The 22310-nt window shown below is 41.4% G+C and overlaps 1 protein-coding gene across 5 annotated transcripts in view; it reads right to left on the bottom strand.

Moving 5' to 3' along the window:
• The window catches only part of KCTD3 (potassium channel tetramerization domain containing 3), a 195812-nt gene that overhangs the window by 55935 nt on the left and 117567 nt on the right, over nucleotides 1-22310 (bottom strand). For 3 of the 5 annotated variants that reach the window (XM_033937763.1, XM_033937764.1, XM_033937767.1), the window contains 4 exons: nucleotides 18481-18568; nucleotides 8968-9084; nucleotides 4737-4907; nucleotides 155-256 (listed from right to left, as the gene is read on the bottom strand). In XM_033937763.1, coding sequence (XP_033793654.1) covers nucleotides 155-256; nucleotides 4737-4907; nucleotides 8968-9084; nucleotides 18481-18568 — 478 coding nt within the window. The remainder of the gene's footprint in view (nucleotides 1-154; nucleotides 257-4736; nucleotides 4908-8967; nucleotides 9085-18480; nucleotides 18569-22310) is intronic. The other 2 variants (XM_033937766.1, XM_033937765.1) reach the window with 1 other exon arrangement.

Below are 22310 nucleotides of genomic sequence, written 5' to 3'. Positions count from 1 at the left end.
TATCGAGGAATTTTTATATAAAGTGAGTCAGAAGGATGAATACAGAACTCCCATGTCTATAGCAGTGAAAGCAGAAGTTACTGATGCAGTTGCTTAGATATAAGCCATGGACATCAGACATTTCTCTATGATCGAAGGAGTTGAATTTGCTCACCTTGGAGATAAGTTGATTTGCATTGGCGCAAAATATGGTCAGCTTTCTGCAAGTCAGATACTCCCCTCTGCCAAACAGTTTCTAGACATATTTTTGCTGTTGCTGAAAATGAAAAAGCAGCACTATCTGATGTGTTTCGTTAGCAAATCTACTGTCAAGGAAATCTTGGAAGAGTTTGGGGTTTATCGTCAGGACAATATCTATATTACTGACAATGGAGCTAATGTTAAGGCTGCATTCAAGGATCAACAGCCACAATTTGAATCTTGTGTTGGTTCATAAACTGAAGCACAATGATGGCTCTGATTCTCCAGCTGTTGATGTAAATGGGCTGATAAATCTTGCAAAAGACACTGTCACACATGTCAAACATTCAAGAATGCATCACAAGCTTGAGACTAGTCTTATGCAGGTTGTTCCAACAAGATAGAACAGCATCTATAAAATGCTGGAATCATTGTCTCAAAACCTAATGTATCTTAAACAACTGGCTACTGAGTATAGTGATAAAAAATCCTGTAGAGGCTGCTTTTGGATTTGAATGAAGCACTATTAAGTGATACAATTTGTGTCTTGCACAACTTAGATGCGGTGATGACTTGTCTTGTTTGCTAATAAGATGTCTACCCTCTTCAATGTCCTTCCAACTTATGCTCAGTTGTTCAAACATCTGACTGTTACTGCAACAGATTCATCAATAAAGCAGCATTCTGGACAGTTAATTGATATGTAGTTCCCGGTTCATCCATTATACAGCATTGCTTTGTTTTTACACTCATGTCTGAAAGATAATCCAGTTATCTTCCCAGAATAACACAGGCAACTGAATCTTTGAGGAGGATGTACCAAGAGGTCAAAATGGAAGGCTCGAGTTCAACATATCAGGATCAACATTCCACATTTCCAGAGAGAATTACTGTGGAAGAGCTCCTAGAGCTAGGTCCCTCCAAACGAATGAAAATGAATGCAACCACTGATTTCCTGAATGACTTTTATGAAACAATGTCTCCTCAGAAGGCTGCTGTTAACGAGGTAGATAGTTATCTATGCTCAACTGATGCTGGAAGAACAGCAGCCACCTACCCTTGAGAGCTTCCACAGATGGGCGAGATCTTGGGGATTAGGTGACGATGGGTTGGAAAAGAGAGAGGGGATTTAGGCACATAGCCATGCCAACCTATGTGACTGAAGTGAGAAATTTGGAAGGAAAGACTAAAAAGGTTAGGGCTCTTCAGCTTGGAAACGAGACAGCTGAGGGGAGAAATGATTGAAGTCTACAAAATCCTGAGTGGAGTAGAACGGGATTGATTTTTCACTCTGTTAAAAATTACAAAGAATAGTTAAGCTCTGGAACGCATTGCCAAAGGTTGTGGTAAGAACAGATAATGTTAAAACGTTATATGACAGATTTTGGAAATCTCTGAAGATATGATTCCACCATTTACCCATGTTTATTATTTGCCATCAAAAATTAAGGAACAGCAATTGCAACCGCAAGTTGATAATCAACTGCTCAATGTATCAGCAATGCTGGAACTTTCTGACCAACAAGCCGCCGAGGCGGCCACATTACTTATTACAGTAGCCTTTGCACCAGACAGAAACTGGTTGCTTCGGCTTTTCTTTAAGAATAAACAGAAAGATTTTCTTGGTTATAAAATATTGATGCTTCCAGATCTGGCACGGGATACACAGAAGAGGAGATGTGAATTTCTTATGTTAAAGCCAGGGGTTATCTCTCTTGGAGGGACCTTTTTTCTTCATCACCCATGTAAATGCATAATATTACATTACATTACATTACTGATTTCTATTCCGCCTCAACCTTGCAGTTCTGGGCAGATTACAAAAGAGACAACTGGACATTTCCAGGATAATTACAGAGAGAATTCTGGTCATTTCCAGGAGAAGTTACAAGAATAATGGAGCTGTATATTTCAAGAGCTACAAGATGCTGTACAAATAGGAAATAGTGCAGATCCAGTATATATACCGTTAGGGAAGCTGTTGACATGCTTGAGGCTAGAGAGAAGGGAACTTGTGAAAAAATATGTTTTCTTTGAACCTCTTCAGCTGACAGCCTTATTGGCTGGAACTCAAATGGATAAAGGGGAAGTTTGAGTGCAATTTCAATAATAAGGGACATCCTCTCTCAGTCGAGCGATCTTATTTCCTTTATGATGTTTTGTACTACTTTGTTTATACTCGCAATTTAATCTTGGATCAAATTTGAGGACATGAGTTGAAGTTAAGCTAATTTTTTATTTTCCTTATATAAATTTGTATTTGAAACAACAGTGCAACAGGTGTTCCAGGTGCGCTAGTTGTGTTTTCGTTGTTTGTTTTTCTTCAACTTTCTGTACAAGTGGATACTTGAATTATTAATTTGAAATCTATAAATAAATTAAAATAAATTAAAAAAGAACAGATAACAAAGCTGGTTTTAAGAAAGGTTTGGACAATTTCCTGGAGGAAAAGTTCATAGTCTGTTATTGAGAAAGACATGGGGGTTATGGTTATGCACAGATTGTAAGGGGGAGAGATGGTACAGAGGGAGACCAGTTAGAAGGAGATTGCAATAATCTAAGCATGAGGTTACAAGAGTATTGACAAAGGTCCAAGTAGTGTGCTCAGAGAGGAAGGGGCAAATTTTTGTGACGTTGTAGAGATAGAAGCGACAGGCCTTAGCAGTTTGTTGGATGTGCTAGAAAATGATAGGTCAGAATCAAAGATGACTCCAAGGTTACAGACAAGAGGAAACTGGAATGATGACAGTATTATTTACCGAGACGGAGAACGGAGAGAGAGGAGCGGAGGGTTTAGGAGTTTCAGATGACAAGACATCCAGGCAGCAATGTCAGCCAAACAGGCTGAAAATATTTCTTGGACTTGGGTGAAATTTGCTCCCAGATCTACCTCTCTACACCTCAATCAGCATATAGGTGATACTGAAAGCTTTGGGAGGAGATCAAGGCACCAAGGGAGGAAGTGTAAAGAGAGAAAAGAGGTACTAAGACAGAGCTCTGAGGTACATCAACCACTAGCGGGATAGCAGCAGAGGACCCACCAATGCATACATTATATGTGCAATGGGAGAGGTAGGGGGCAAACCAGGAGAGGACAGATTCACGGAATCCAAACGAGGACAGTGAATCAAGGCAGCAGACTGGTCAAGAAGGGTGAGGATCGAGTAAAGGCCCTTAGATCTGGCCAGGAACAGGTCACTGCAAACTTTAATGAGAGCAGTCTCTGTGGAGTGTAGGGGTAAGAACCTGATTGTAAAGGATCAAGAGTCTGTCAAGATGAAAGGAAGTCAAGGCAGCAACGGAGGACAGCACACTTGAGTAGCTTGGTTAGAAACGGAAGAGAGACAAGGTGATAGTTGGGATGGGCAAATGTGGGGTTTAGCGAGGCCCTGGACCTCGAGCCATCTTGAAGAGGGCGTTACATAAATATGGTAGAATTACTCCTCTGAGAATAGAACTACATTGACTACCGATTGAGGCTAGAATTGATCTGTAACAATTTTTAAAATTCTTTATGGCTTAGCACTTCACTATACAGTATGTGTGAACTAGTTCAATTGTATTCTAATGAGTATCAAACTCATGGATACTACGCTATGACATTTCCCAAGAGCTAGAGGATTGAAATACAAATCTAGTTTTACTTTGTACTTTACATATCGAGCCCCAATGATTTAAAATTCTTTTCCTTTTAATATAAGATTGATACAAAGTTATTCTTTATTCAGAACATTTTTAAAAATATATCTTTTTATGAAATTCTTACTAATGTAAACTTACTGGTTTTCTTTATTGGCCGTATTCTGATTCTACAATTTGCCAGGGATTGTCTGGCCTTCTTCTCTAGTTGAAATCTGCATGTAATTCACGTAATTGATTGAATTATATGTTTATATTTTACTACAGCCACTGATATTCAGATCCTAAGTGCCAATATATGCAGGATGCCAAAATTCTACCTCCACTGAAAAGTACAATGTACAAACATTTTTCTCAGGGAAACCCCTGAAGCAGCAAACATAAAAATTCACAGTAATAAGGATAATTTGTCAGCCAACTGTAAATACCATACTTAATTTAAGAATCCTTTATACCTCAAATCTGGGTGTGCTGTTCTTCCTCTAGTCTGGTATCTATAGACAACGCTTATATTTTTCTAACTAGCTGAAAGCCATTCTTATCCATGCACTTAATTCTTTATGAATTGAATTTTGATCCTTTATTTTTTTAAACACAATCCTTCATACACCCAAGAAAGAAAAAAATATTTAGGTCCAAAAAGTTGTAATTAATGACTCACATTCTGTAACTTAGCTGTAATCAGCTTTTCATGTTCATCATTCATGAAAAAAATAAACTCCAGTTATTTTGATGCATTTTATTATAGGAAATTTTCAGAACATTTTTGCAGGTCTTGGACAGAAAAAGCACTCTTCCTAATATTAACTTCTGTTTTGAAATATTTTTGTAATGTGCTATGTCTTAAATTATAAAACATGTTCTATGGAAAAAAAGATATACAAACATAAGGGAAGGAAGCAAATAACGTTTCTTACCCGATACAAGATGCTTCTCAGACAGCATTATCTTTGTAACTGGACTTCGATGAACTGTGAAAGTTTGGAAAAGCTGGGGTCCAGAACCAACTGTTTCAGGGTGCTGTACAATCACTCTCACTGCTCCAGAACTGGTGCCATATGCAATCTCAATCCAATTGCCACTCACACCTATGAAAACCAGAAGTACAGTTATGTAGGGATGTTCAGTCCAACTCTATGAATACCTATTTATTCATTTAGACTTTGCTCACATCTTGGTAGTGGTTCAAGATAAGTTATATTACTTAAAGTATGTATTTATTTATTCCCAGAGGACTTAAAATTTAATAAAGGGGTGGGCAACTTGCAGCTGCAAGCTAAATGTGACCCACCATTGAAAATTTTATGCAACTCCCTAAACTATGCAAAGAAAATGGCATTAACCAAAGTTTTGGTAATTTTAAATACAGTAAAACCTTGGTTTGTGAGCATAATTCGTTCCAGAAGCATGCTTGTTATCCAAAGCACTCGTATATCAAAGCGAATTTCTCCTTAGGAAATAATGGAAACTCAGACTATTCGTTCCACCACCCAAAAACTTTAATACAAAATACTATACGCACTTGTATTGCAAGACCTCGCTTATTTAGAACAGTCACTACACTCCTGCAGCATCAGAGAGAAGAACCATCGGCGCAGTTGTGATGATGTGACACATGTATACTGTATGTACTCGTATTGCAAGACTTTGCTTGTTTAGAACAGTCACTACACTCTTGCAGTGTCAGAGAGAGAGAAGAACCATCGGCTCAGTTGTGATGTGTGTATACTATATATACTTGTATTGCAAGACATTGCTTGTATATCAAGTTAAAATTTAATCAATGTTTTGCTTGTCTTGCAAAACGCTTGCAAACCAAGTTACTTGCAATCCAAGGTTTTACTGTACTATATTTCAACAAATATTTGCACAATAGTCACCCTAGCAATTTGTTTTCGTCACCAAAACTTTCTGTTTACCCTATGTTTCCAGCAAACAAAATAAAATCCTATACAACCTTTCCCTCACCAGAACAATCTGCCATAAAAAGCTTACAAAATAATCAAAACATTGTAATCAAACCTGCAGACAAATGAGGTGCTATAGTAATTATGAGAAAACCAAAAAAACTCTGTGGAGTGACGATGTTCCTAAATTGACTTTATTTGAAAGAGGCAACTTTGACTCTTTCAAATAAAGTCCATTTAGGAACTTCGTCACTCCACAGAGTTTTTTTGGGTTTCTCTGGATTTTCTTCTCTGTGGATATCTTGGGGTCAATTCTTTTTGTTTTTAGCTATAGTAATTATGGACACACATAACTACATTGGAGAAAGACACAGACAACTCTCAAATAACAGATACTATAAGAAACTGACTGGAGAACCCACAAAAAGATTATACTAAACAGCTAAAACTCTTTATCAAAACACTTCCAAAGCAAGCACAAACACATTTAAAGAAACTCATACCTAACCATCCTCTGTGGGCACATTCTACATGCTGTCCATAAACCTGGCAGATCAATCACGGAAGAAATATCTGGATTTATAGAAGGAATTCTTAAACCCTTAGGGCTAGATTCACAAAGCAAACTGATCGTGTACCAATCAGTTTGCGACCCCTTTGCGACCCGATTTTATTCCGTCCCGATTCACTTACTTCTCTGCCAATCCGATTCCGATCTGTGCATGCAAATGAGGGGAACGGCATGCAAAGTAGGCAGGGACCTGATTCACAAAACAAATTTTGCAAACCGATTGGGCTGGCCGATCAACCCAAGAAGTGACTGCTGGGGACCAGTCGCAAACGTCCTTTCCTACTCTCCAACTCCATTGCCACCCTATTCTCTGTTGACCTGATCTAGCTGCCTTTACTCTGCAGAAGCCCTGGGGAGGGGGGAGAGCAGTGGCTGTTGGCCACATTGTTTAGCTCCTCGCGTCGCCCTGCTCTCTGCCCTTCTCCTGCCTTTCAGTCCCAACTTTGCTGTCCTAAACGCCCCCTGCTCTCTGCCGCCCAGACTGATCTCTACTGCCCCAACTCTCCTGCTCTCTGCCTCCTTCCCTGCAGTGCGAGCCCACATGTTTAAAGCGGGGCTGCACTATGCAGTTTTTAGCCTTTAAAGAGGCTGCTGCTGCTGCCGCTGGGGATCGCCCTTCAAGACAACTGACAGTAGGTAGCAGGAAAGGTTCGGGGACCCCCCATCAAAAAAAAATGCAGCATAAACTTACACAAACGCATCCGCAGACCATCTACAGGGAAAGCAGATGGTCTGCGCATGCATCTGGATCGCACACTAGCGATCCGTGTTGGCGGATGGGGGCGTTCCTCTGATCACGCCCATTAGAATATCATTGCTTGCGGAATCCATCGCACCTTTCCGGAATGGACATGGATCGGTCTGATTACTGATTAGTGCAGAAGACAAAGAGCTTCATAAAAGACACCACAAACTTCCTGAACAAATTAAATAATATCAAACAGTTACCACCCAGAGCACTTCTAGTCACAATGGATGGAGAATCACTATACAGCAACATCCCCCATGCAGATGGCATTGCTGCATGTGAAAAATTTCTAAATCATCATCCCTGGACCACCAACACTCACCAGATGCTATCACCAAAAGTGGACTAGATTTTCTACGTGGTGTTTTTCTCAACATAAGGAGCCTCAGCATTCCTCCTTATCTTCTGTTTTGGACTATCTTTTGCACTTATCCAATTCTGGCCTCAAATCTACATCTATCCGAGTCCATCTCAGTGCAATTGCGGCTTTCCATCAGCCTATTGAAGGGAACCTCTCTCTGCTCATCCAGTGGTTTCCAAATTCATGAAAGGACTTTTCAATGTCAAACCTCCTTTCAAACCGCCTCCTGTGGTTTGGGACCTCAATGTTGTCCTTTCTCAACTCATGAAGCCTCCATTTGAACCAATTGATAAGGCTCATCTGAAGTATCTCACTTGGAAAGTGGTGTTTCTCGTAGCCCTCACTTCTGCTCGACGAGTTAGTGAGCTGCAAGCTTTAGTTGCTGACCCACCGTTCACAGTGTTCCATCATGACAAAGTGGTTCTTCGTACTCATCCTAAATTCCTCCCTAAAGTGGTCTTGGAATTTCATCTCAACCAATCCATTGTTCTTCCAGTGGGTAAGTGCAAAGTCTATGCACTAACTGTTGGGAATGTTTGCAGCATATTCCCATATAGTTAACACACAACATAGCTCTTTAGGGACAGGAAATGCGGATGGGATTTGATAGTGTTGAGAGTGTTTTGGCTTCCTGGACCATATGATAATTTTCCAAGGACTGCAGAGCAGTGATGGTGTGCATCTATCAAAGAAGGGAAGAAGTGTCTTCAGCAGTAGACTAGCTAACCTACTGAAGAGGGTTTAAACTAGAATTGTTGGGGCAGGGTGATCAAAGCCCCCAGGTTAAGTATAAGCCCTCAGGTAGGTGAATCACTAAATACCTCTGCATAAATGTATAAAAGGGGCAATGTCTGGAAAGCAGTACATACTATTGCTCAAAGTATAGGAAACAAGGTTCTGGATCTAGTGGCTGTGATAGCAGAGGCTGAGTTGGATTTAGTGGAGATCACAGAGACATGGTTCACAAAGAACCATGACTGGGATATAGTTATACCAGGCTATAATCTGTTCATGAAAGAGAGGGGTGGTGTTATATGTTAAATATCATGTTAAAACCACACAATTATAGGATCTACAGGGTAAGGATGAGGATTAATAAAATGAGGGATGAGACACATTTTTCAACAGCAGATTACTGACAGAACAGCTTTATTCCACAACCCATATGCAATACAGATGTCAATAAACTCACAAAGTGATATATTAATACTTTTGTTGTTTCAGAGCTTAACAGAATTTAAACCACTTTCATTTTACTTTATACCTGTGTAATTTAAAATATCAGAATTTAGAACAATGAAATCATCTGTGTCTACTGCAGTGGCAATATTTTATTTTATTTTTTAAAATTCATGAAATTTTATTGAAAAAGTTGAAATACAAAAGGGAAAAGAACATATCCAATGAAAATAGAGATTGATCTACATATACATCACAACCATACCAAAACGAAAAGTTAAAACATAAAATCTTACTCTTTTTCAAGAAACCACTGCTGTTACAAATGTTTTTTCTCTGTAAGCATCATAAAAAGTAAAACTGAAAAATGTGCTGTACTAACTTGTTTTGGGTGTGAGGTAGACACTGAGCGCAGTAATAGCATCATTGGAGGAATCATGATACAGTTCTGTCACCAGAAGGTCATTGTCCTTCATTCTCAAAGGAAACTTCTGCATATCTACCAAATGACAAACATGAATTGTCTCTGAATGTGAATAACTCAAATAGGCTTAGAGACAGATAGCAATTTCAAGGAAGACTGCAATACAAATAAGAATATACTCAAAAAATATTTCTAGCATACAGAAAGATGAGAATACATGCTGGCTAGAAATACAGTATGTGCAGCTGTGCATTACTATATTACTGTTGTACACATAGCATTCCAAGTGTGTGCTACTTTTCCTTTTCTCACCCATGTGCTCATTTTAATGTAACTCCTCTACTACGAGCCCAGCTTCTATCTTTCATTTCATTTTTTCTTTATTCTCTCCATATTTCTCCTCAGCCTCTACCTAATTATTTTTTTCCTGCTTTATATTTCTTACATCTTTTAGCTCCTTCACCTACCTCCTTTACCTTTTTATTCCTATTCTTTGCCTCTCTTTCCCTCCACTTCTTTATCAAACTCATCCTTCATGTTTCTTATCTCATCCTTCCATATTTTTACCATACCTCCACTCTGATCTTATCTGTCCCCACCTCTTTCTCTACCTTTCTTCAAATCTGCCCTAACATTCTTCTCTTCCAAGTATTTACCATTCATCTATTTCTTCCAAGCCTCCCCCCTTTCTCAGAATCTACTCCTCTGTTTTCCCCATTATTGGTCCCCTGACTATTCTCCCCAGTCTCAGCATCTGTCATCTGCTTCTTCACATTACCTTCTCCAGTATCTGTCCCATACCATTTTCTCAGCCTTTCTGTTCTCTTACCCATATCTAACCATCTGGATGACTTTGTATCTTACAGGTGATATATCAAATCAATACAATCTTGACCTCCTGTTTCCCCTTTCTCCAACATTTGTCTCAACTCTTCCACAGCATCTTTCCCTGCCTCTTTCCACACTTTCCCATTATTCATTCTATTTCATATATTTAATATAATCTGAAAGCAGAAAAGGAACATTATTAATGGTTGAACATTCAATAAGGAGAAATTAGATTATTACCTGCTAATTTTCTTTCTTTTAGTCCCTCCAGATTGGCACTGATGGATGGGTTTACGCTCCTCTGCCAGCAGGTGGAGACTGAGAACACACTGAATTCTAACAGTACAAGTGGGCTGTGCAGTCCCTCCTGCAATCAGTCTGATAAATAGCCAAGCAGAAACCATACAAACAGCTCAGATGAAAAAACATTTGTGTATTTTGATTTGAAAGAAACTCAACTGTTGGAGAAGGATCGGAACAGGCAACCAAAACTGTCCCACAGTTTGCCAGCTACACCAGACGAACCAGATGCTGCTGCTCCACAATAGCTATATAAACTTCCCAGAAAAGGAAAAGGCAAAAAAAAACCCCAAATAAAATCACCAAATTGCATTATCAAGGAAAAAACTGACTCTTCACATCATCACGCACAAACACTGGGTGGGTTCTGTGCCAGTCTGGAGGGACTAAAAGAAAGAAAATTAGCAAGCAAGAACCTGATTTCTCCTTTATCATCCCTCCAGACCGGCACAGATGGATGGGACATACCAAAGCAGTATCCATCATGGGTGGGACTCCCGAAGGGCCGCCACAAGAACGTGCTCACTAAAAACTGCGTCCTGATTCACCTGAACATCCACCCTGTAGTGACGCACAAAAAAATGCAGAGAAGACCAAACTGCAGCCTTAGGGACACAAGAAAATACTCAGCCAAGGAAGCCACCTGACCTCAAGTGGAATGAGCTTTGCGAAATTCTGGAACTTGTTTCTTCTTTTTTACATATATATATATATATATTGAATTTTCAAACTACAATTGTGCAACAAGTAATTCATATACACATGCAATTGAAGCCTTAGATTCTCCCTTAAGACTGCTCGCTACGAGAATAAAAACCATCGGAACTCCCGAGTCCTTTTTATGTAAGTGCGGAGGACTCAATGGACATCCAACTTGCATAACTACCTCTTCTCGAAAGTACCCTGCCGACTACCCAAAACCAGAAGAGCAACTGTCTGATTCACATGAAAGCTGGGCACGACCATAGGAAGAAAGGACAGAACAGGCTGCAGCACCACACGTTCCTATGAAGATTCCAAGAAGGGAGCACAACAAGAAAAAGTTTGCAACTCCGACAGGTGTCTTGCAGAAATAATAGCTACAAGAAAAACTGTCTTCAAAATAGCACAGTTACTTACCGTAAAGAGCCGTCCTCGGAGTAAAACGCCACTGATAGATAGGAGCAGGGCGTGCAGGTTTTGCAGGAGCTGGCTTCGGCTTGGGTCTGACAATAGAAGCAAAGGATTTCTCATGGTCAGACAATTTCTTGGTGGCTGCCTCGATGGATTCATCGAAGAGGTCATTGCCGTCACAAGGGATATTAGCCAAGCGGTCTTGAAGATTAGAGTCCATGTCAATGGTATGAAGACGACGCATAGCCACAGAACAAGCAGCTGCCCGGGCAGACAACTCGAAGGCATTGTAAGATGACTGCAGGAGATGTAATCTGAGTTGGGATAAAGAAGCCAGGACTTTTTGAAATTCAAAATGCTTTTGAGTATCCAGATAAGTCAAAAACTTTGGCAATAGAGAAATAAAGAATTCAAAATAAGTGATGAATTGAAAATTATAATTGAGGACTTTAGAGGACATCATAGCATTTTGATAGATGTGACGTCCGAATTTGTCCATAGTTTTCCCTTCCCTTCCAGGAGGAACGGTGGCATAAACCTTGGAAGGATGGGACCTCTTTAAGGAGGACTCGACAAGCAGGGATTGATGAGATAACTGTGAGTTGTCAAACCCTTTGCAATACAGTTTTATACCTAGAGTCCAATTTTCCTGGAACACCTGGTATGGAAAAAGGTGTTTCCATGCATCGACCAAAAGTCTGATTCAAAAGCTTATGAAGTGGAAGCTTAAGAGACTCTGCCGGAGGTTGAGGAAGATGCATAACTTCGAGATACTCCTTAGAGTATTTGGAGCCAGTATCTAATTGAAGATCCAAGTCCATAGCCATCTGACGAAGAAAAGATGAGAAAGATAGCTGATCTGCTAATGCTTTGCCTCGAGGACGTCGAGGCAGCTTGGGTCGAAGATGAAGCTTCGGCAGGAAAAAAGGCATCAAAGGAATATGGTGACTTGGACGAGGCAATCGAAACCGGGACATCCTCGAGGTCCGGCATTGGAGACCTCGAATGAGGAGTCGGTGGTCTAGTTGAGGTTGGAGTAGATCGAGGCTTAGTGGAAGATGGTCTTTCTTTAGAAGAACTATGCCTGGAAGGATGCCTCGAAGAAGGCCTCGATCATCGATGAGAACTATGCCTGGAAGCAGATCTCGAAGATCGAGGAGACTTCGCCTCAGAGATGGAAGCAGCCGATGGTATCAATGAATGTATGGGACTGGAGGTTGTAGATCGAATTTCCAGAGGCTTATTGGAGGAACCTCGATGCACTCCCAAAGACTCTGTTCCTTGTATAGAGTGTGAGGATTCCTTCCGAGGCACTTACAAAGAATCTGCTCCTTGCTGGACATGCACTGATGCCAGACCAGACACTCGCAGAGATTCTGCTCCCTGCAAAGAGTGTGGAAGGTCAGCCTGAGGCAGTGGAAGCGGCTCAACCTTGGGGGGAATGCTGAATGCCCAGGCTGGATAAGAGGAAGAAGTTCGGTCCCATATTAGTAAGGAACTGAATAAACTGCTTCTCCAACATGGTCTGGAAAGAAGCCAGCAAGGATGGATCCGCATCTGAAACTGGTCCACCTGCCTTGGCTGGAGGTTCCTTCGAGGCAGTGTGAGTATGCTTCGACTTGGAAGTCTTAGGCACTTTAATCACTACCGCTGGAACCGACTGCTGAGCTATTTGACCTGAGGAAACAAGGGAAGATACAGCAGATGTCATCGAAGAAAAAGCCGTTGCAAACGAGGAAGGTCTGATGAGGCTCGAGGTAGAAGCAGGAGGAACCTCGGTAGGAGCCAAGGAAATTACAAAATTACAGGAAATTGGAAAGATTATACTAAACTAAATTATACTTTCTGGTGGAATTCAGTATGCCATATTTATAAAATGGAAAGGGTGCTTGCTATGCAACAAGGTAATTATAATAAGTTTAAAAAGATTTGGGGGCCATTGATTATTTATTCTAATGATCAGACATCTTAAACACCTCAGTATTGGTTAAGATAAAGGGGGGTGGGAATATGAATGACAATAATTGATAATTGTTAATTATTAATATATGGGTGGGAGGGATGGGATTCTTTTATATTTATATATTTGGAGGATTACAAATAAGATTGTCAAGTGATTAATTAATATATTTCTGAGTGATTATTGTACACTTGTTGTAATTTCTGAAAATGAATAAAGATTTTTAAAAATAAAAAAAAGGAGTCAAGGCCGAGTTCGCCTTTGAAGTCGAGGGATCAGTAGAAGATTCCATCTCGAACAGTATATGCCGTCGATTAAAAGCTCGAGGCTGAAGCGTTTGACAGCGCAGGCACGATCTAGGATGATGTTTAGGCCAAAGGCACTTGAGGCAGCGATGGTGTGGGTCAGTAAGAGAGATCGCGCACTGACACTTGTCACACTTCTTGAAGCCCTTGACAGGCCAGGACATAGAAGTGAAAATAGCCGCCTGAGGAGTAGTGGCTCGTGGCCAGCAGGGGGTGCTGTTTATGGGACGATAATGGAATGGATGTCGGAGCATGATAGTGCAGTATTTTTTGTGGAGTTTTTTCTACAAAAGGCCAGTTTTTCATGATTCTGGGTAATTCTAGTTAGACAAACATCTGTGTCAGTTAAGGACCACGCCCAAATAGAAGCGTACGGAAAAACAGGTGAATAAAAATTTAAATATAATGTAGCTAAGGCCAGAGAAAAATACACTAAGGATTAATATAAGGGAAAGCATAATAATATCTGTGTATGTACTTTGCTGTTGAGCCAAATCATGGTGGAAATCATGATTACATGGAATCCAGTTTGGGTTCTCTGTTTGGACACCATCTTGTGCCAGTGAATAGTTTTCTGTCTTCTTTGTCCTCTCTGAGTTTTCCCGCTCCCAGCCTCGTGGTGTTAATTAACACCAGCTGTGCTTGCTTTAGACTGGTAAAGAAGGATAACGTGTTCTAAACTAAGATATAAAATGCATTAAGTATGAATGGCTGAGTTATGAATGGAATGAATGGGGCCCCTGGAGTGATTTGTGTGACTGGAATGATGGCTGTGACTGTGTTGAACAAAAGGAATAAGTTTGAAAAACATATTTTATATATTTTAAACCTGAAGAAACACTAAGGAAAAATCCTGAGCACAACATCTGGAAATAATTAGAGTCAGTCTCCAGCATAGGAAGGGGGGGCATTGGAAGCCCATGCTTATCACTGTGTGTAACATGAAGCTGTCAGCTTTCGTCTTTCAGATTAAAGTTAGTCAATTTAGGGAGAGGTTGAGAATTTCTCAGCACCCTGTTAATAATTGTAGAATTATTTTGAATAATGTTATAATGTTAATTCAGAAATCAAAAGTAATTTTCTGAAACTTTGTCTAACTTTTAAATGTGGAGGAATGTTTCTTTGTCCAACTTTAAGACCACCCATAGAATTGTTATTGGCTGGTATACTGATGATGTCACTGAGCTAAAAGTTATATAATAGAATGTAATGAGATATGAAGACGAGACCGTTGTGAGAAGGCCAGCCTTTGGCCACAATAACGATCTCCCATTAGCGCAACGTTAGCAATAATGCTGACGCTTTTGAGCTCATAATGGAAAAATAGAAACAATAATTCAATAAATCTTGGTTATAATTTTTAAAAAAACCTTGCGCTGGTGTCATTTTGCATGTATTATTATTTTCAAACCGGAAGCTTTCACAAAGGCGTCGATGACCCTTGCTCACGCCACAAGATCGAAGCCCTCGGGCTGCGGCCGAGCGGCCTGTCCCGGAAAACGGACGGAAGAGGAAAAAATTTTTTTTTTAACTGAAAATAAAATAAAGAAAATAAGAACAGCGATTTGTGAGGAAAAAAATAACAAACCGCAGTTCAGAGAAGGCATAAGTAACGAAGTTAATGCAGAGAGTCAAAGACGGACTTCTCGGCTCCACGGAAAACTAAGAACTGAGGAGACGCGCCCTACGCTGGGCGGGAAGGCACTCGCGCATGCGCGGGTGACTCGAAACTTCGAGTTTATTCAAGCAAGTCTGCTTGTGAGGCGTCCGCATCCAGGCTCCATCGATGACGTCACCCATATGTGAGAATACCTGCCTGCTTGTCCTGGGATAAAAGATCTTTCAGTGTGCAGGAGCTAAGGGGCTCAAATGGAGGACGAATCATCACCAGAAGCGCCAAATTGAGTTCCACTCAGCTGATAAGTCCCTCCTGTCTATGTCCTTCTCTTCCTCCGCCAACTCTAGACTCTAATCCTTCTACCTTGTTGCAGCATATGCTTGAAACAAGCTTCCCAAATCCCTACGGCTGGCTCCGTCTCTGGCCATGTTCAAAGCCCAGTTAAAAGTCCACCTCTTCGAGACTGCCTTCAACTCCTAATTCCTCACACCTTGGGTTCCGCATCTTTAATCCTACATGTCATGTCTGTCTGTCCAAGTTAGATTGTAAGCTCTTCTGAGCAGGGACCATCTATTAAATGTCAAAATGTACAGTGCTACGTATGCCTTTCAGTGCTATATAAGTGATAAATAGTAGTAAATATTAGTAGTAGTAATCCCAAGCTGAAACCGAAGAGTGAACCAGAGGCCAAAGCAACTTAGCAGACCTCAAGAACCGGTTCACATCAGGAAGATATGACAATCAATGACCACACAAGGGACATCGAAAAGAGGACAAGGCCATCACCTGAACCCTCAAGGAGGACCAAGCAAGGCCACTGTCCAGGCCATTCTGCAAAAACTCCAAAATGTGTGGAAGAGATGTCCGCAGGAGAACTACCGTCCGAGCAGAACACCAGTCCTTGAAGAGGTGCCAAATGTGCCCATAAACCCAAGATGTGGAGAACTTGTGAGAACATAAAAGGGTAGAGACCACTTTACTTGAATATCCTTTCTTGCCTTTCAAGAGTCAAGCCAAAAGACAAATGGGACCCGAACTGAGCCTGGGAATGGGACCCTGAGTCAGAAAATCATTTGAGAGGGGCAGAGGAAGGAGATCTGCCACAAGATGATGAACCAGATACCTGTACCATGGGCTCCTGTGCCAATCTGGAGCCACCAGGATCACGCGGCCTGTGTGATGGGCAATGTGAAGAAGAACTCTGCCCACCAGCGGCCACGGAGGAAAGACATACAGCAGGCTGTCTGTCGAGCAATCCTGCACCAGAGCATCCAGCCCCTCGGCCTAACAATCCCTGAACCAAAAAAACTCTGCGCCTTGGAATTAGAACCTGGGGCCATGAGATCCATCATTAGTCGACCCCAAGACTGAAATATCAAATTGAAGGCATCCATCCAGAGACACCATTCACCGGGATCCAGCATATGACAACTGAGGAAATCCACCTGAACATTGTCCACCCCCACTATATGGGAAGCCGAAATGTCCAGGTGAGCCTCTGCCCACTCCATGAGAAGCACTGCATCCTGCACTACCAGATGGCTCTTGATTCTCCCCTGAAGATTGATGTAAGCCACCATCATGGCATTGTCAGAGAAAACCTGCAGTCTTATCCTCCAGCAATGACTGGCCGCCAATGCCAACCGAATGGTTCTGGTCTCCAAAATGTTGATCGACCAGGAGGCCTCCTCTGGCAGCCAGCTGCCCGAGCTGAATGAAAAGATGGGCTGCTTTTTCCTGCATTCAGCCACACTTGTTCTTTGCAGGGACTTGGGTAGTGGCTCATGCACGCTACTTGTGGCTGACCCGGAAGCCTTCCCTCCAACATCAGAGCTGATATGAGGGAAGACTTGTAGTTCAGCCACTTGCAGTGTGCAAGAGCCTCTGTCTGCATCCCTGCAAAGAACAACTGCGGGTGAAGGCAGGAAGGTACAGGTCAGCTGGACGGCCCTGAAGGGAACAAGTAAGGGAGAGAGGAGATATGAACATGGGACAAAGGGAGAGGGGGGGGGAGAAGGAGCATGTTGGGGCATGGGAGAGGCTCAGATTTGGGACAAAGGTTGGAAGGTAAGGAGAGGGCACAAACTTGGGACACAGAAGGAAGGGAGATGGCATGAACTTGGGATACAAGAGAGAGAGGAAGGGGACACTAACTTGGGACACAGGAGAGAGGGAGTGAATAGAAAGGGAAAATTGTTGGGCATGAGTTTGTGAGTGACAGGGAAAGAGATGGTGCACATGGGGAAAGGAAGAAAGGAAAATTGTTGGGCATAGAGGGAGAGAAAGGAGTGAGGTAGAGATGCATGGGGAAGAGAAGGATGAGAGGGAGAAATGTTGGATATGGTGGTGGAGAGGGAACAGAGGGACAGATTGAAGGGGATGCAAGGGGGAGGAATGTTGGACATAGTGACATGGTGGCTGGAAAGGGGTGATAGAAGGAGAAATTTTGGACATGGGGCTGGTGGGCAGTGGTGAAAAATGCTGCACATGATCCAGGTGATGACAGAGGGAGAAATGTTGGATGTGGCATTGAGGGAGTAGGAAAGATGCACCCTGGATCTCTCTCTCTCTTTCTCCAATCCCTTTGCAGCAAGGGAGGGAACGAGAGAAAGACAGATGGACAGTGAGAGAGAGGGAGACATGTTGCCAATGGGGGTGGAGGAAAGAGGAAGAAAAGTTGGACTCATGGAGGGACAGAGAGAAATGTTGGTTGGGGAAGTGAATGAGGTCCGGAGGAGAGAAAGCTTGCAGGAGGCAGAAAGAAAGATTGGATTCAAGGTCAGAAGTGCATCCAGAGACTAATGAAATCACCAGACAACAAAGGTAGGAAAAAATATTTCATTTTCAATTTAACAATTGAAATGTATCAGTTTTGAGAATTTATATCTGCTGTCTATATTTTTCACTATATTTGTCTTTTTCTATAGTTGTTACTGAGGTGACATTGCATATTTTAAAGTCATATTTTAAAGACCTCTTTGAAAAAAAAATATATAAATGATAATTAACCTTTTCTCTGTGTATAGTGTGCTTTGTGTTTTTAAAATTTTGTGGTTACCATTATGTGTTGTTAATAAGATTATAATGTATGTATATAAAATTGAATGGAAGAAATTGCATTACAATTAGTACTACCAATATGGGGGTGGGGTCAGGGGCGGAGCCTGGGCAGGGGAACTTGGTTGATATTTGTTAGACTTAGGCTTGAAGAAGTTGAGAAACACTGTTGTAGCAGCAAGACCCGATAAAAGATAACACAATGTAAAGTTCTATGTACGAAGTTTCAGTTTTTACTATATGCAACCTAGCAAAATCATAAAAATATATAATATATATTTATTTTTTACCTATATAATATATGGAGCCATTATTACAGCCAAGTAGTAGGAAAGATCCAGCTGTATCATAACTTGTGATAGGTACAACATCCTGAACCTACAATAAAGGATCAGAAAAAATGCAAGTAAGTCAGAAAGCATTTTCATGTTCATCTTTTAGGAGTAGAAAACAGCCTAATAGTTGGAGCTGCAAGCTAAGAACCAAGGATGCTTGGTTCAAATCCCATTGCAGCACCTTGTGATCTTGGGCAAGTTAGTTAACCTTCAAGTGCAAACAGACTGAAAACTCTCCAGGGTCAAATACTTACTGTACCTGAATATAAATCACCTTGAGATATAACTGAAAAAGGCATGAGCTAAATCCAAATCCCTGTTAAATACTCACTAGTCAAAGGAGATTTAACATTCATGCATAAAGTCGCATTTTACAGCACAGTACAAAAAGTAAAGATACTTACCTGTAGCAGGTGATCTCAAAGGTTAGCAGGCATATATTCTAACGTGGATGACATCATCCACAGAACCTGGTATGGACACTGCCAATCTTTAGGCAGTGCCCATACCGCATGTGTGTCAGTGCCTTCCCACCCGATGTTGGCTTGCAGAACCATCAGTTCAGTAACAAAGCTAAGAAGCCAACTAAGGGAAGTAGTTGGGTTGTGAGAATATATAATAATAACTTTATTCTTCTATACTGCCATAATTGTATGACTTCTAAACGGTTCACACTGAAGAGAGCTGGACAATCAGCAGATTATACAACATTTTACGCAAGAGTGGACATATTAGAAGTAATAGGTTCTCCGAAGACAAACAGGCATAATATTCTCACATGTGGGTCTCCCAAGCTGCCAGGATCATGTATCTTGAAGAGGTTTAACATTGAATGAACAGGAGCCTGGAGAAATCCAACAAGGTTGAAGGAAAAGCTGTCTTTAAGTAAAGAACACAATGTGCAGAACTGCTTGTCCACACCACCTGTCTCTTCTGGAGTTATGTTCTAAGCAGTAGTGAGAAATGTACATAAATGTATGGATTGAGGACCAAGTAGTTGCTTGCAGATTTCTTCAATAGATGCAAAAAGAAAGTAAGCTACTAAGGTAGTCATATCCCGTACAGTGTGGGCCATGACACAGCCTTGCAGCATCAACCCATCCCGAGTATACACGAAGGAGATACTGGGGCTCAGTTTTAAAGCACTTAGACACACAAAATACCATAGGTTTCTATGGTACCTTGTCTAAGTGCTTTGAAAATGAGCCCCACAATCCTTTAGCCATGTGGAGATGGTTGTCTTGGAAACAGTAACTCCTAGCCCATGGGGTAGGCAATTCCAATCCTCGAGAGCTGGAGCCAGGTCAGGTTTTCAGGATATCCACAATAAATATGCATGAGATAGATTTGCATCTCAAGGAGGCAATGCATGCAAATCCATCTCATACATATTCATTGTGGATATTCTGAAAACCTGACCTGGCGCCGGCTCTCGAGGACTGGAATTGCCTACCCCTGTCCTAGCCTATTAAAATCAAAGGAGAGAAAAAGCTGGGAGGATCTTCTATGTGACTTAGTTTGGTCCAGGTAGTGTGCAAGTTTTCAGTCCAAGGTGTAAAGGACTGCTTCTCCAGGATAGGAATATGGCTTTGAAAACAAAAAATAGATTGGTTGAGGTGGAATTCTGAGACTACTTTAGGGAGGAATTTTGGATTTGTTCAAATGACTACCCTGTCATGATAAAATCTTGTACGGGGCAGATCCAAGGGCTTGTAGTTCACTCACATGGCATGTAAACATGAGGGCTATGAGAAAAATGACCTTCTAAGTAAGAAATTTAAGAGAGCAAGAGATTTCATAAGAGCACAGAGAACCATGTTAAGATTCCAAGCAACAGGTGGAAGCTTAATAGTGATTTTCTGTGGAATAGGCCTTTCATGATATGGGCTATTAAGGGATGTACAGAAAGAGGTTTCTTGTGAAAATGGGAGTGAAATGAACTGATAGTACCGAGATGAATGCTAACCAATTTAGGTTTTAGATCAGAATTAATGAAGTAGAAAAGGTAGTCGAGGATGGACAGAAGTGGACATGAGATGGGCTCCAGAGAATGTAATACACACCAGGAAGAGGTGACCATTTGAAGTGTTAACAGCACTGAGTGGAAGCATATTTGCTCAGTATGTGGAGAAGAAGAGCCACAGTTTATATAGATAATATTAAGAAATTCAGAAAGCATTACCTTTTTTTCTGATTAGGAAGAAATAAAACAACACATTATGATGGGGGTTAATATCCATTCTAAAGTTAAACATTTTTTTTTTCAAATTCTTTATTCATTTTTCCATCTAACATCAAGAACACAATATTACATCATTAAAACCCTGTAAACATCTCTTGTATTTCTTTTAACATTTTCTTAAAAACACATTTATACCCTCCCCTCCCTCCTCCCACAAACATTTCAATAAAAAATTTCATATACACCACCCCTACTGCCTCTAACACAATTTCCACATGGTATAAGGCGGGGAGAGACCATCTCGGAGAGGGATGTCTACGTATTTTGGGGGGAGAGTGGTCCACTGAGCTTGGCATGCAGGTGACGAGTGACGACCTTAGGCCTCTATTTCAAAACTTATACTTATATGTGAAAGCACCAGGCCTGCAGGAGACACAATATAAAATATTACATAGGTACTACCTCACTAGAGCTAGAGGCCACCACATGGGTTTGTGGGGTACTGACTCATGCACTAAATGTACGTCCCACAAGGGTGACTATGTTCACTCCTTTTTCACTTGTCCCAAACTACATTTCTGGAGTCAGGTACAGCTCCACTTGGCAGCCGTCTTGCAGCAGGACGTACCGTGGAACCCACCCGCCCTGTTACTGGGAGATATCACAGATTTTACCCACCTCGGACTGGAGTTTCCGACCCACAAATACATCCTCCACGCGCTCCTTGTGGGCAAACAACTCGTCCTAAAGTTCTGGGCTGCTGCAGAGGTTCCGACCTATTGTATGTGGATAGCGAGGATGCAACTCCAAGCACGATTTGAATTGGACACTTATGCGTCCCGCCCCCAACCCCACTGGAAGCACTATTGCTCCCTTTGGAGGGAATCTCTGGCTCGGATTGCTTGACTTCAAAGTGGATACCTGTGGTCGTGCACACCCCCCTCCTGACCCTGACTCTGTATCTCATGCCTCTTTATATATCGTATCCTTCCCAGACTATCAAAACTCCTGCCTATGTATAACATAACTCTGTATAACTTACCAATGTACTTTCATGTTTATGTCATGTATTCCTCTCTCGGACAGGGTGAAGCAGGTTTTCATCTGATTCATTATATCTTGCAGTCCTGTATAATCGAATGCCATTCTTTTCTTTCTTGCTCAGGTGGCTCGAATCCATCAGTCTACACTACAGATGTATAAGTGTGCGTATGTTGGATCGATTGAGGTTCGAGTGGAGATGAGTGTGATTTGCATGGGGTATGCCTGATGTGTGAGTGTGGAGGATCGTTTGGGGATCCATGATGCTGTCCTGGTGTATTTACCTAAAAACTGTGAACGAGGGATGCTGAACGGTTCACTGTTTTTTCCTTATAATTACTTGTTTACTATTCCATGGGGTACTGGGCATTTCTTTTGTACTATCTCTCCTGAGCATATTATGTCTCTGCCCATGTTTATGACCCGCTGTTACTTTGTTTGCTTGCATGGGTGAGCTCACTGCTCTTTCGAACTGTGAACCCGCTCCCCAGGTACATGGCTCTGTACTGCTATATTTCTACATTGATTTCTTGATATATCACTGTTGATTGTGGATGTTCAT

The sequence above is a fragment of the Geotrypetes seraphini genome, chromosome 3, assembly GCF_902459505.1.
Source record: "Geotrypetes seraphini chromosome 3, aGeoSer1.1, whole genome shotgun sequence".
In the NCBI taxonomy this organism is placed as follows: Eukaryota; Metazoa; Chordata; class Amphibia; order Gymnophiona; family Dermophiidae; genus Geotrypetes; species Geotrypetes seraphini.
Note: the sequence above shows the minus strand (reverse complement) of the source record. Positions and strands in the feature narration are given on the sequence as shown.